The 14,061-nt window shown below is 47.9% G+C and overlaps 1 protein-coding gene across 1 annotated transcript; it reads left to right on the top strand.

Annotated features, from left to right (window-relative positions):
- The first annotated feature begins 62 nt into the window (after window positions 1-62).
- On the top strand, window positions 63-11,603 carry creb3l2 (cAMP responsive element binding protein 3-like 2). The gene is made up of 12 exons (XM_027007532.3): window positions 63-618; window positions 8,321-8,549; window positions 8,634-8,806; window positions 8,962-9,046; window positions 9,341-9,522; window positions 9,610-9,756; window positions 9,840-9,898; window positions 10,122-10,190; window positions 10,358-10,457; window positions 10,550-10,664; window positions 10,893-11,130; window positions 11,401-11,603. The coding sequence occupies exons 1-12, from the start codon at window positions 520-522 to the stop codon at window positions 11,471-11,473; spliced, it is 1,569 nt and encodes a 522-aa protein (XP_026863333.2). The 5' UTR covers window positions 63-519; the 3' UTR covers window positions 11,474-11,603.
- The last annotated feature ends 2,458 nt before the right edge of the window (window positions 11,604-14,061 follow it).

The following is a 14,061-nucleotide window of genomic DNA, read 5'->3' on the forward strand; positions in this document are numbered from 1 at the left end:
CCATCTCCAGTGACTAACGCGGCTTTAATTCTAAGTTCTTATGTGATTGGCTTGGACTCGGCTCAGTAGGGCGGGTTCTTGGAGGTTGAACTGTATGTTTTGATGGCTTAAAACTAGTTTTCAGACAGGACGGAGATAACGTTAATGCTCCCCACCATGTGTGATGGTGCAAAGCAAGCTTTGTTTGCTCTGAAACGTTAACCGAAAAGCGTGTGGACTGCATGTTTGAGTGGTGAAGCGCGTTTCCCCACCCACACATTCCTGTCTGCAAGGCGTCATACCGGAGGAAACGGGGAGAGTCGCTCGCGAGGCCAGCCTGGTTTGTCCGTGCACAGGCGGAATCTTCCACACACCAACTTATTAGACTTCCCACGCCTAACGTTTGGAAAGCCAGTGAAGAAAGAAGACTTCACCGTACGAGCCTGTATGAACTTTTGTCGAGAGAACTGGAAGCCGTGGTTCCGTGTCGCTGCTGTGGCTCTTGTGGTCTCCGCGCGTCTGTGATTAGTAACGCGAGATATGGAAACGCTGGACAGTGCCGAGCCGTTTCTGCAGTGGGACCGCAACCTCAGCGAGTTGTCGGAGACCTGTGAACACGACGCTGTCCTCTACAGCACGGTACGTTGAAGTTTCTTAAAGTAGTTACGGGACTTGCTTGGCTTCCTGTGTAAGACTGGCCAGTGGCGTACTTGCAATGTAGCAACTAGTGTCCGAATCGCAGGTCCGGCAGCAGGCCGAAATATCGGATACCGAACAAGTTTGATGCTTAAGTTTGCTGTACATTTATTTGCAATATCCTGAAAGTCTTTGATGCGCTTTTAAATGCCATCAGAAGAATACGTTACCGGGGGTTCCCGACTCCTTTCACTCCTGTAGAATAAAGTTGAAATGCAAACGTCCCGACGAGCTGGAGAGCTGACAGAAACTAACTGTGGATTAATTATTATAACGATGATGACAGTAACTGCACTGATCCGTGTCATATATCGATTAACCCGCACGTCAGTTCACTTAAAGTTATAAACATTTCTTATAAAAACTTTAACAGTAGCTGCCTTTCGAGCTTGCTATATGGGGGTAGATGAAGTTGTTCGTTGTATAATGATAGATGTGTGTTGCAGAGGCCAGACTGTGGCTTTTGTGCACTGCTGCATGGGACGGAGTGTTGGGTGTTGACTGGTTGAGCAGTCATGCCTTGACTAGTCTCACTTCCAGCTGTTAGGAACGAGTTTGGGATGGCCACTAGGAGTTGAGTTTCAAGGCCCCGGCGGTGGTGCTCTAGTTTCACTGAGACGACTCAAAGTAAAGACCCTAAAATTGTTTGTGTGCAGATGCGTTTGCAGCTTTTGGGGGTGCAGAGCTCTGTTCAGTCTTGATATGCTGAAGTCTGAAAGCATGTCTTGTGCATGGGGCATACTGTGGCACGGAACTGTGCAGTGAGTGGTTTATATGGGAGCACATTCACAGAACGGGCTCTTTGTGCTGGGATCCGTCCTGGTTCACCCCCACGTCCTGGGTATGCAGACGCTCTCCTGCGCTCCGAGTGCCCCCCCCAACACACACACACACACACACACATTGCATCCTCACTTTCCCTGCTCCTGGCCCTGTGGGGGTCTGTTGACGTGGAATTCCTCACGGCAGTGCTAGCTGGTGCTCAGCTGTAGCCTTTCCTGGGAGTCACAACCTCAGACCTCACCCACCTTGCGGGTCATAATAATTCCGAAAGTATTGGCACGGATTCGTGGGTAACTCCTTGCAGTAATTTTATAATGAAAAGGTGCCATGTTCTTTGTCCAGCCATTGTAGCAAAAATCTGTGCTCCATGTTTCTTGCGAGGTCACAGAACTGATCAGCCTGGTAAAGACTTGGTTAGCCTTGGGGACTAGTCTCGCCCCGCTGGAACCTGCTCGGGGGGGTCTCCTGCCAGGTTCTCCCAGGATGCTGAGGGTGGGGCCAAGATGGCAGAGGCCGGGCACTGCATTATGGCAGCAAAGGGGTGATCACATGGCAGGCTCTGACACAGCGCGAGTTCAGCATGGGCCGCCAGACAGAGGCTTCTGCATCGGAATGATGTCACCTGCATCAGTTCTTCTGTGTCCTTAATCTTGTTGAATTTCCGTTTAACAGCTCAGTGTGCATCTGTCTAGCACTGGCCTGCATCTTCTTACCTGTACAAAACCCAGGTGTTTAGTTACCTGGGTGTGGAGTTGGGGACTGGTCCCAGATCAGCAGCAGGACGTAGAGTGGGGGACTGGTCCCAGATCAGCAGCAGGCTGACAACAGGATGTGCTTTTTTTAAGTTCAGCCTGGCACCCACATGAGCACCGCTGTGCTCCACATGTTGAAACCCAAAATTGAAGAGGCCTTTGTGCTGTGGGCCGTGTTTAGCTGGGAGTAGGAAAGGCCACAGAGCGACTGTTCAGACTGTCTCAGCTAAATGTGGCTCTGTGCAGTCATCGGGCATCTGCACTGCTAACTTTTGCCTTCATTGCTTTTTTGTGAAATTATACTTAAGGAAAAATGAAAGGATGCATTTAATGTTTTCATTACAAGATCTGTCTAAAGCAGCTTGAAACATTAAATGAGAGGCTGTGGTTGTAAACTGGTCTTTTGGGAGATCTTCAGTGTCTACAGAAATCTATGGCGCTTATTCAAAATATGCTGAAATCTTTTTCATTCCCAGACAGGGCAACTGCCCTTCATGCCCACTCACTTTACGTTCTTATAAACAACGCCAGATCGCCAAGCCGAAGCATGTTCTACGTCCGCCCACGTTCTGAAACTAGATCTTGGGAACTGGAACCTTGTGTACAAATGCCTTGTTTACTTTTGTATTCAAATATCTGACACTTGTTTGCACTTGTCATTGCAGTAGAGTCAGAACAGGGTGACATTTAAGCGGGTGAGCTGTAACTTCATGCCCCGGGGGGACACTTTGAGCTCCCTGACATTTTGGTTGTGTGTGTGTAGATATGCATGCACTTTTCACTTTACATTCGTCTGTACTGAGTTCTCTGCCTTATTGTTTTTATTTGCATTCATGCTGAATGCACGTTTTAAAGGTTTTTATGGTTTGTTTACCAGCGCTGCAGTGTGCACGTTCCTCACAACACAGCAGCTCTGGGGTTAATGCAGCACGGCGTAACTCCATATTCCCAACGTGAGCTAACGTCTCCGTCGCAAGAGAACTTGAACAGATTTCTCCTGCCCCACCAAGAACACACTTGTGTTTTGCACACAGTGTGATTTCTTTGTGACGGAAGGCCTTTTGGTTACTGGAAAGTTTATATTTAGATTTGGGTGTAAGCCTTAATCTTTTGTACATCGCCGTGTAGAAAACCACTGTGAAGAGAGAGAGTGTGTGTGTGTGTGTGTGTGTGTGTGTGTGTGTGTGTGTGTGTGTGTGTGGTGGCGTGAGAGGCAGGGAGCAGGCTGCTATTGAAAGCCTTTCTTATGCTGTGTGTTTGGCTTGGTCCCACCTCTCCTGACAGAGCACTCTCTCTCTCTCTCTCTCTCTCTCTCATACACTCTCTCTCTCTCTCTCTCATATGCGCTCTCTCTCCCCCCATGTCCCTGTGCGGAGGGTGGACACAGTGCAGTCTGTTCTCCAGCTGACCACAGCTTCTTGGGGCTCTTCAGCGACACACGCATACATACACACACGTCCTTCTTCTCGCCTCATGTATGCACTCATGGTATTTGCGCATGCTTGAGCTGATTTAATACTTTGTGTAATGCAATTTGAGCCTGGGTTTGGCCATGGAGAGAGAGACACCACACACACACACACACACACACACCCACACCGCAGATTCTCTCATTACACAGGCTCATTTCCCTCTGAGTCCTTGCCCTGTAGCCGGCTGGCCTTTCACTCCTGGTGTCTCGCTGACCTTCAGTGTGTGCCGTGTTCCCAAGCGCTCCATCTCAGACTGCACTAAGAATGTGTACCCTGGGGTGGGGAGGATATAGTAACTGGGGGCGTATTTGCGGCTTCCAGTGGAGGGACTAGGGGCGTGTTTGGGGCTCCCATGACAGGCTGTGTGCTCTGGAGGTGTGTTTTGAGGCGCGAGGGATTGTGCAGGTGTTGAGGCTCCGTATGGACGAGCGCATGTGCCGCCTTTAGCGTGACCCATAACCCTAAAGCTCCCAGAACTGTTTCCTGGTTTGTTTGGACATGGAGGCTGCTTCCTTTACGTCCACGTGTTCCTGAGGTCAGTGTGGTAGGTAGAGAAGAGGGATGATGTTTACAGGGAAGCAGCCATTTCCTGTCTTAACTGACATCATATAACTGCTGCCTAAGGACCCCCCCCCCCCAATACAGTCACAGCCGTGTGTGCGTGTGTCTTTGTACTCAAACTTCTTTCATCTCCAGACTCCTCAAATAGTCCCACATTTCATGCTTAACCCAAACAATCATGGTGGAGATGCTGCCAAGTGGGTGGAGCTGAGTCAGACCTACCACTGGGGAAGAGGTGGGCAGTGCTATGGCTATGGCCTGGTGGGTGGAGTTGTGGGTGGATCTCAGCAGCAGCGGGTGCACTTCACATGCCGTGTGGCAGATGCTGGCCTGTGTGGAGTCTCCACCCCCCAGACTCTGTCTCTGCCCCACTTAAGCCCTTCCTGTCTTTAGCTTCAGTAGTGTTCACACAGCTGTGTTCATGCTGATTACGGCTGGCATGGCAACCTCTGCCCACTGTAGCCTTTGACCTTTCACCCTCAATAAAACCATGATGGGGTTGCATTCAGTTGCTATGAAACAAATACTCAGTGACCCCTTCCCCCTCCACCCTCCAGGTACCGGTCTGTCAGAGGCGAAACACTGACTGTGCGCACAACGTCTGAGGGCTGGATGGTACCTCCATCCAAACTAGACGAGGTGTGCAGATGTGGGATGGTTTTGTTCCAGGTTGCTCAATCTCTGCACCACCCAGAGTCCACCGGCCCCCAGAATGAGGGCAGATGACGTAACGGTGGTGTGTTGCTGACTCCTGTTGGACACTGTTGTTGTCAGTGGTTAAAATCCCAGTAAGATGAAAACGTCCAAAGGTCATGTCAGCCTACGCACTCAGTAAAGGTCAAGGTACAGGCACGCTGGATGACCTTTGCTCCTTGAGTGTGCACATGCCTGCCTGTGTGTGTGTGTGTGTGTGTCTGTGTGTGTTTAACACGGAGCACATCTGTTTTGCTAATTGGAATAGAATGTGTGCATCACTAGAGCAGCTACCACAACACACACACACAAACATCTAACCCCTAATGTGGTGCACGCACACACGGCCTCCACTGGACTACGTACTGCCAACGTGCCCACTAGGCACTACAGTGCCCACTACAGTGGTTCCTGTCTCTTAAGGAGCCTGTACAGTTTTCATCTCCACAAGCCTCTCCAGATGGGCCAGAGCTCTTGGAGTGTTTATCGTTGGAAATTTATTCCTTTCTGAGTGGAGGCACACACGTCCATCTGCAGCTGCTCCTGCTCGCATGCTGTGAACAAAAAAGGCCTGTGTTGTGTAATGTTGAGCTGACCCTCAGCACAGCCCACCAGCCTGCAGCCTAGCAGGCATCTGAGACAGAGGGAGGACCAGTTTGACCAGAGCCGTACCTTCCTGCGCCCGTTTCCTGGTCTGAACGTGTTCTGTGTCTGTGCTGAGATGTGGAGGATCCGTTTGCTCTCTGTGTGGTAGAGGCACCATCCATCTGTCTGGGATGCGTCACCGTAATCATTTGGCCACACCCCCCACCAGCGTTACACATAATTGCACATCCTGTTCGCAGCTCATCCCAGACTCGCGTAATGACAGTCGGTAGTCAGTAGTGCCATTCCGCCGGGCTACTGCTACAGCACGGCCACGCGTGTCCGCAATGCGGAGTCCGTTGATTCATCGGTTAAATTGTGAAGTGTCTCTGTGGCAGGGCCAGGCCTGTGTGGGGCTTGGCTGGGGGGCTTCACTCGTGGGGGTGGCCCGGTGTGGGGCACAGCTCAGGGTGGGATGTTGTCTGAACAAATGCTGTGTTAAGGTCCGGGAAAAAGAGAATATATGATATGTATACACACACATAATACACTTTCCAGCAGTTCACAGTAGTGTGTCCCTGAACAGACTGAGTCGCTGAGAATGTGAGGAATGACAGAAGTTGGAAAGACTGTGACTTGGTCGGTCCCGAGGCACACACGCACACACACTCTGTTCCTCTCTCTCCTTCTCTTTCTTTCCTTCGTGTGCTCTCACACACACTCATCCTCTCCCCAGCTTTGTATGTGTGTGTAATTGAGTCCACATGTTGGGTTTCGTGCCCAGTTCTACCCTCCCACCCCTCAGATGAGTCCTGTTACCCTGTTTTTTCATCTCCTTTGTTGTCATCTGTTGACTGTTTCTCACGGCTAGAGACGTGCCTGGCCTTTTCCTGTGTGTCCTAACCAAGGCACCGTAAGAACATTTTAAGAATTTTCCTCTCCACAATGTGCCCACAGACCCTGAACACAACTTTAGATGACGATTTCCCCTTCCAGGGCTCAAAGTTAAAAATGTTCCGTCTTTGTAGACTGTTGCATAAAGTTACCTCCCCTGACCTCAGTGACTTCAGTGAATGCAGTGATCTGTCACAACAGGCCTGCATCACTCTGTTCAGTCCAGCACTTGTGAAAAGTGCTTTGTTGGACCTGCAGCCTGAGCTGGTGCACACAGAGCCACATTGTTACTTCAGAACTTCACTCACTCTCACTCTCACACACACACACACACACAAACAACTTTACACAACATATCAGGATCAGTGTCCTGTTTAACCGCAGTGGCCCAGAGCAATGCATTATGGGAAGAGCCGGAGCCGCTCATGAGTGCGGAGGATCAGCTGCACGCGGCTTCAGGCTCGGTGGCGATGGGCAGCGTCAGCAAATAAACATCTGGCACGCACACACACACCCGAACTTATTATTATACACACATTTCTTTTGCACGTTGACCACAGTCAAGGCTCTATCAAGGTAACACCAGAGTGAGTGTGTGAGGGCTCGTGGGGTCCCGCGGATAGTGCGGGTGTTAAACACCTCTGGGAGTTCAGTGGATCTGCCAGCAGTTTCGCTGAGCTGAAGCATTATGCACTCTTCTCAGGAACTAGAGGCTGGAGGGTGTGTCATGAGTCACACTAAATCAAATTAAAATCAAGTTACATTTATTTATCCAGCACGTTTTACAACAGACATCGTCACAAAGCAGCTTTATAAATATCTAAGCCCCCAGTGAGCAAGCCAAGGGTGACAGTGGTGATGGAAAAACTCCCTCGAGAGTAGCACATCCAGGACGTAACACACAGCAGAGCTCCTATGGACTTTAATGTACATTATTATAATGAATTATTTTATTTTATATATCATTTATTATAATTAATGTTTTGATGCATTTCGAGTCTGGGTTGTTTTTTTTTGTCATACATGCGCTGAAAATTATTATTAATTATAAATTATTGAGTTTAATTTTAGAATAAATAGATTGGAATATCCTAATAAAAAATTCTGTAAATTCTACTGTGTGTGTAAAACGGTGAATGAGTTATATCTCAAAATCGGTTATAATACAGAATCCTCCTATATTTTCAAGTTCTTTAAGAGGGTGTGCAGGAACGTGAGCGCTTTTTGTGGATTTAGTTCGGAGGCAGCCATGCATAGGAAGAGGGCCAGAGGGAGGGGCTATGTGCCCTTGAGCACACTGATTGGAGAAAGTATGGTCATGTGGAATCTGATTGGTGGAATGAGCGTGTGCTTGTGCTGTGGTTTGCTTTGACTAGCCTGTGGCTGTGGAATGTTGGATCTGACAGAGTGTGCCCAGAAGCGTTTAAATTCTGTTAGTATGAGATTAAACACCAAACATCATGAACACCGTGTTGTGGCTCTGAAGGTGTACCTGCACTGGGACGTGGGTACTGGGACATGTGCACTGGCTCATATTCATAATTTGTATCGGTGCAGTTTTATTAACAGTTTTGAATTTAGATGTAAATGCTATGTATTCATCTACTCTTCTCTGTAAATAATGAAATGTGATTAAAATGACTGCAACATTTCACATCAAATGTGGTCACAGAATGTGTGCGCGCATGTGTGCGTGCGCACGCTCTGACTGAACAAATGTTTCTGGCCCGAGTCCCATGCTGAAGTTGAGGAAGCACTTTAACTTTGCTGAAACTACATTTACTGCTCTGCTGGTGGTATCCTCGATGCCTTTTGAAAAATAAACTAATCTAAGCAACATAGAAGAACAACTTCGTGTCATGTGACTGGTGTGACAGGACAGGTTAACCTCCATCTCCCCCACAGCACTTCACCGAGCTCCTAGATGACCTTTCCCAGGAGGCTTTGCTGGGTCAGTTGCTGAGTGACCCCTTCCTCTCTGGGAGGGGCGGAGCCATGGATGTGGAGGAGGAGCTAACCCGTACCTCTCCGGCACCACCACCTATCCAGGTGGAGCACAGTTACTCACTGAGCGGCGACTCACGGCCGCAATCGCCACTCTGCCACCTGCTCGGAGAGACGGCCAGCGAGCTCGGTAAGAGTACTGCACACACCTGCCCCCACACACCTGCCCCCACACACCTGGTTTTGATGGACGGTTCCTTGCCGCTGTGTGCAGGGGACTCGGATGGAGAGGAGTGGCTTATGCAGAAGGGGGGCGGGCCTCTGAGTGTAGAGCCCCTGCTGACCAACTCTACCGCCCTGCTGCCTGCTCTCACCCTCACACCACCAAACACGGTGACCACGGCCACACCTACACTCCCGCATGCCCACCAGGTCAGCCTGGACCAGGTAAAACCCCAGTATTCTGTTAATATGATCTGTTTACCTACTGAGGCAATGTGAGTGTGTCACTACAGAGTGAGCTCAGCAGTGATGTCATTGCGAGTGTGTTGTTAAAGCTGCACCTGCAGTGAATTTTCTGTGTGGTTCTCTGATTGGTGCAGGTGAAGAAGGATGGTGAGAGCTCTATGCCACAGGTTAAACTGGAACCACATGAGGTTGACCAGTTCCTGAACCTCTCCTCTAAAGGCAAGTGTCACATGCAGCGTGGTGCCCATATCTGCCCTGAACATGAGTAAACTGTCCAGCCATTTACCATGAGGGTTTGAAATGCACTCTGGAGGTCACTGGACATAAACCGTTTGGCGTCTAGTTATACTGACGTTGTACTAACATTGGGGTAATATGCTAACATTGTATTAACATTGCGGTAACACTGTAGTTGTACTACGGTGTTGATGTAGTACTAAGGCGTTGACGTTGTGGTAACGTTGTACTAGCACTGTACTAACGTTGTGGTAACGTCCTGCGTGTTCTCTGCAGTGCTGGAGCGTCTCCAGATGCCCCCAACGCCCCCTAGCTCTCATGGCAGTGACACCGAAGGCAGCCAGAGCCCCGTGCACCCCTGTACCCACACCAGCCCTGCGCAGAGCTCACCAGGCCTGAGGGTGGTGCCTCGTACCCCCACCACGCCCTCCAGCTCCCCCCTGCTGACTGCACCACACGTGAGTATGAGGCAGGAATGCCCTGGCAATGCCCTGCTCATGATGAAGCCCTGACAATCCCCTGATAACTCTCCCTCCCCCACACAGAAGCTCCAGGGTTCTGGTCCTCTGCTGTTAACAGAGGAGGAGAGGCGGACGTTGATCGCGGAGGGCTACCCCGTGCCCACCAAGCTCCCGCTCACCAAGTCTGAGGAGAAAGCCTTAAAAAAGATCCGCAGGAAGATTAAGAACAAGGTGCGTGCGCGCGCATGTCTCTTTTGGCTCGGATGTGCTCAACATGATCGCCAAGAAACAAAGTCTGTATTTCTTATTCTCAGATTTCTGCTCAGGAAAGTCGTAGAAAGAAGAAAGAATACATGGATGCCCTTGAGAAAAAGTAAAACCTTCTAGTACAGTCACTGCAGAACACTGCATGGTCTCTACAGTCTGTCCAGTGTTGTTGATGATAGTAGTGTGTGTGTGTGTGTGTGTGTGTGTGTGTGTGTGTGTGTGTGTGTGTGTGTGTGTGTGTGTGTGTGTGTGTGTGTGTGTGTGTGTGTGTGTGTGTGTGTGTGTGTGTATGTATGTGTATGGTCTTGTAATTCTCTTTGTGTCCACAGGGTGGAGACATGCTCCAATGAGAACAATGAGCTGCGCCGGAAAGTGGAGACTCTTGAAAGCACCAACAAGTAAGACAATGTCTCAGGAGTTTAAAATATTACATTCAATAATGTGTGTGTTTTACCTTTAGCTTGCTAAGAAATATAGCTGTGTTTAATTATTTACCGTTCATTTACTGGACATTTATCTACGGTTGTTGTGTGTGTGTGTGTGTGTGTGTGTGTGTGTGTGTCAGGTCTCTGCTCCAGCAGTTGCATGCTCTGCAGGCAGCAGTGGCAGGGAAGGTTCCTCGCTCATGCAGGATAGCCAGCACACAGACCTCCACGTGCCTCATGGTGTGAACCGTTACCCACACACCTATAACATGTGCTTGGGGCCGCATGTCTGTGTGTGTGAAAGAGCTTGCAATTCTCTTTCTGTGTTGTAGGTAGTGGTGCTGTGTTTTGCTGTGTTCCTGGGAAGCTTCTACCAGAGTCCCTGTTCAACCATCACAAAGACTGACTTGTCCAGAGAAATCTCCATGCAGGAGTACACTGCTACAGGTATAGTGTGTGTGTGTGTGTGTGTGTGTGTGTGTGTGTATAAATACTGCAAGCATATCAGAAAGATATAGAACAGAATTGTAGCAAACTCCTGGCCTAAAGCTCTCCTCCTTTACCATGTAACTACACATCTTTCATATTCTCTGTAGTTATTGATTATTTAGTAGCTAAATAAGAAACCTGAAGTTGGAGGTCACTGAATATGTTGTGTTGTGTTTTTTTGGACAGTGAAGTCCAGAAGTCTGCTGGAGTATGATGAGCTCAGTGGGGTGGATGAGGCCCACCTCTCTGGACTGGGCGGGGACTATCCAGAGTGGGACGGCCAAGTCAATATTCTGACAGCATGGCGCCCAGAGCCACAGCACAGACAGGCGGAGCCACAGGCAGCAGAGCCCCACCCACATTTTGTTCCCAACAATGGATCCAACATGCAAAATGGCCTTCTCATAGACCTGCACACACACAGGTAGTGTAGGGTAGACCTGCGCGTGCGCACGCGCACACACACAGGTAGTGTAGGGTAGACCTGCGCGCACACACGCGTGCCACACATCCTAAACTTCTTAATGCTCAATAAATTATTAATATAATGACAAACGATTTACTCACACACACCTGAGTGGCTGCTTCGAGGGGGAGATCTTGGTGTGTTAACTGTTATCAGAGTGGTGTTGCTGGTGATTAGCGTTTGTAACGTGACCCATGTCTGTGCTAATACTGTTTCACCTTTCCGCAGGACAGGGGAGCAGCGGGTAAATGAGAGTTCAAAGGTCATCGAGCTGGAGAGGCGGGCGAGTGAGCCGTCGTGAGGGGCAGGCTCCCGGACTGCCTGCCTGCGTCTATGAGCCTGTCTAAAGCTTTGGTCCCCAACGCTGCTTGCGTTCTTTTTTCTTTTTCTTTTAACCAAAAAAAAAAAAAAAAAAAAAAAAAAAAAGCAAACATAAACACAACAAAAATATTTTTATTTCATTCCTTCAATATATATTGGATTTTTATACTATATTTTATGCATATTCTTTTTCCTTTTTTTGGTATACTGTACATAGCAGCTTTAGTGGAGTTTTCTTTTTTTTTTTTTTACCTCATAACTACTGATAAAGGGCTTCTCTGGTCTGTAGTCATAACTATACTACAGACGGCTGGGTCTGTGGTCATAGCTGTACTACACACGGCTGGGTCTGTGGTCATAGCTGTACTACACACGGCTGGGTCTGTGGTCATAGCTGTACTACACACGGCTGGGTCTGTGGTCATAGCTGTACTACACACGGCTGGGTCTGTGGTCATAACTATACTACAGACGGCTGGGTCTGTGGACATAGCTGTACTACACACGGCTGGGTCTGTGGTCATAGCTGTACTACACACGGCTGGGTCTGTGGTCATAGCTGTACTACACACGGCTGGGTCTGTGGTCAGGGAGAGAGTTTGTGTGCTGTCACTTTCTCCCACTGACTTCAGATGCTATGTGCTAAAATCATAAAACTGAAACGTGAAATTCTCAACAGAAATGACACACAAATGAAACAAGGTTTTGTGTTTTATGAATACAGATTGTGCTGGTGGGTGACTTTCACTATGATGTTCAGTAAGGGAATATGAGGATTATTGGTGTATGATGATCAGTTTTGGGGAAATCACCTTAATGGTCCTGAAATCTCCACTCTGTCCTGTTCACAAATATCAGTCTGAACTGATTGCAAAATGACTCTGACATTTGGAAGGATCGATCGGTCAGCCTTCAGTCAGTACACACATTCTTAACAATCCTACAGTTTGTAAATGTCACAAATATTTTCCATTCCTAAGACCAGAAGGAGAGTTTAGTGTGTTGAACATGAGGTGTTCCCACCCAATTGTGGTCTTCATTTTCACTTCACTACCCCTCACTGTTCAACCTGTTTTTGGTTGAGATGTTCTGTGCAGAACTGTTGTGATCTCTGATGTCCAACTGCCTTCAGAACCATATCACTAACCTTAAAAGGTTCCAGTAACATGGTGAACTCACTCGCACTGTATCTCCAAAGAATCTCTGTGTTTATTTATTTTTCTCTCCATCCCTGTAAGGTCAGAGTTTGTTCAGGAGTCTTATGGGGTCGCTGGTGTACGAGGGTCTGGTGGATGGTCACACACAGGCCGTGTTGTCAGGCAACGCTGTTGGTGAATGCGCTAAGCGTTGTAATGCAGTTGTGCTGCTGTAAGTGTGTGAGATGGATTTTTTCCACCACCCCCTCCCTGCTGCACTGTCTTCTGTTGTCCTGGTGTTCTTCATATCAAGTAAATATTTTCCTTAGTAAACGCAGAACTGAGTCAGTTGTATTATTTCATTATGATTAGATCTTGACTTTTGTATAGCTGCATTAATTTTGAGTGGCCCCATGAAATGGAATAATACACACACACACACACACACACACACACACATGTAAGACTTTTCAAAGAGGCAGGATCTGGGTCTAATGTGAAGGAGACTTCTGTTTCCAGTTCAAGTCTAAAGAATAATTGCTCCTTTTTGACATTTTGTGGTTTAATTCTGGATTAGTCGGCCTCGCCAGCACATAGGTCTGTCGTTCAGTTTCTCTTAGAATGAATGAGAGTAACGTTGGCCAATTTTCATGATGCCAGTTTCTCTGAAGTCTGGATGTCGGGGTTTGTTTTGATGTTAATGCAGACATGTTGAACGATGTCACTGAAACTGAAACGTCCCATCCGTCTGCATCCTCCCCCTGAAACTGATCTGTCTACACCTGAGGACACAGTCTCCTGTCTCTGCCCTAAAACATCCCAACATACTTCACTATACTTCACAAACTCTCCAAATCCTTAGTGTTATCACAGTGAAACACTGAAAATACTTTACACCATTCTTATCAAATGAAACTCGCATCAAAACTCTACACAAACATCATATAAGTTTCTATAACAAACTGCTTGTTTACACTTCACTAAAATACCTTTTATTTACCCAGGAGAGAAAATCTCAGAGATTAAAATCTGTTGTTAGAGAGTCCTGGTCAAGAGAGCAGTAAACACACGATACAGAAGATAAAACACATCATAAACACCAGCAGACGTCTAAGTCCACTTTAACACTGTCCCCTCCTTACCTTTAATGAATAATGGATCGAGGTCCTGGAGTTGTTACAGTATTTCTATAAGGAATTCCAGTCGTCAGGACTGTACCTATAATCCAATTTATTAATTTAGTTCATCAAATGTAATTATACTTAATCTAGATGGAGCCAGATTCTGTAGTGGTGTGTTGAGTGGAGTGGTATTGACATTCTCACCACACAGATCAACTACACTGATAACAGATGTCCATATTGCACTAACAAAAGAACACACCTGCTCTGTTAGCTGTAAACATAACTGGACACACATACAGCAGAGGTCT

Source organism: Electrophorus electricus, chromosome 11 (assembly GCF_041902795.1).
Source record: "Electrophorus electricus isolate QZ-2024a chromosome 11, ASM4190279v1, whole genome shotgun sequence".
NCBI classification, from domain to species: domain Eukaryota; kingdom Metazoa; phylum Chordata; class Actinopteri; order Gymnotiformes; family Gymnotidae; genus Electrophorus; species Electrophorus electricus.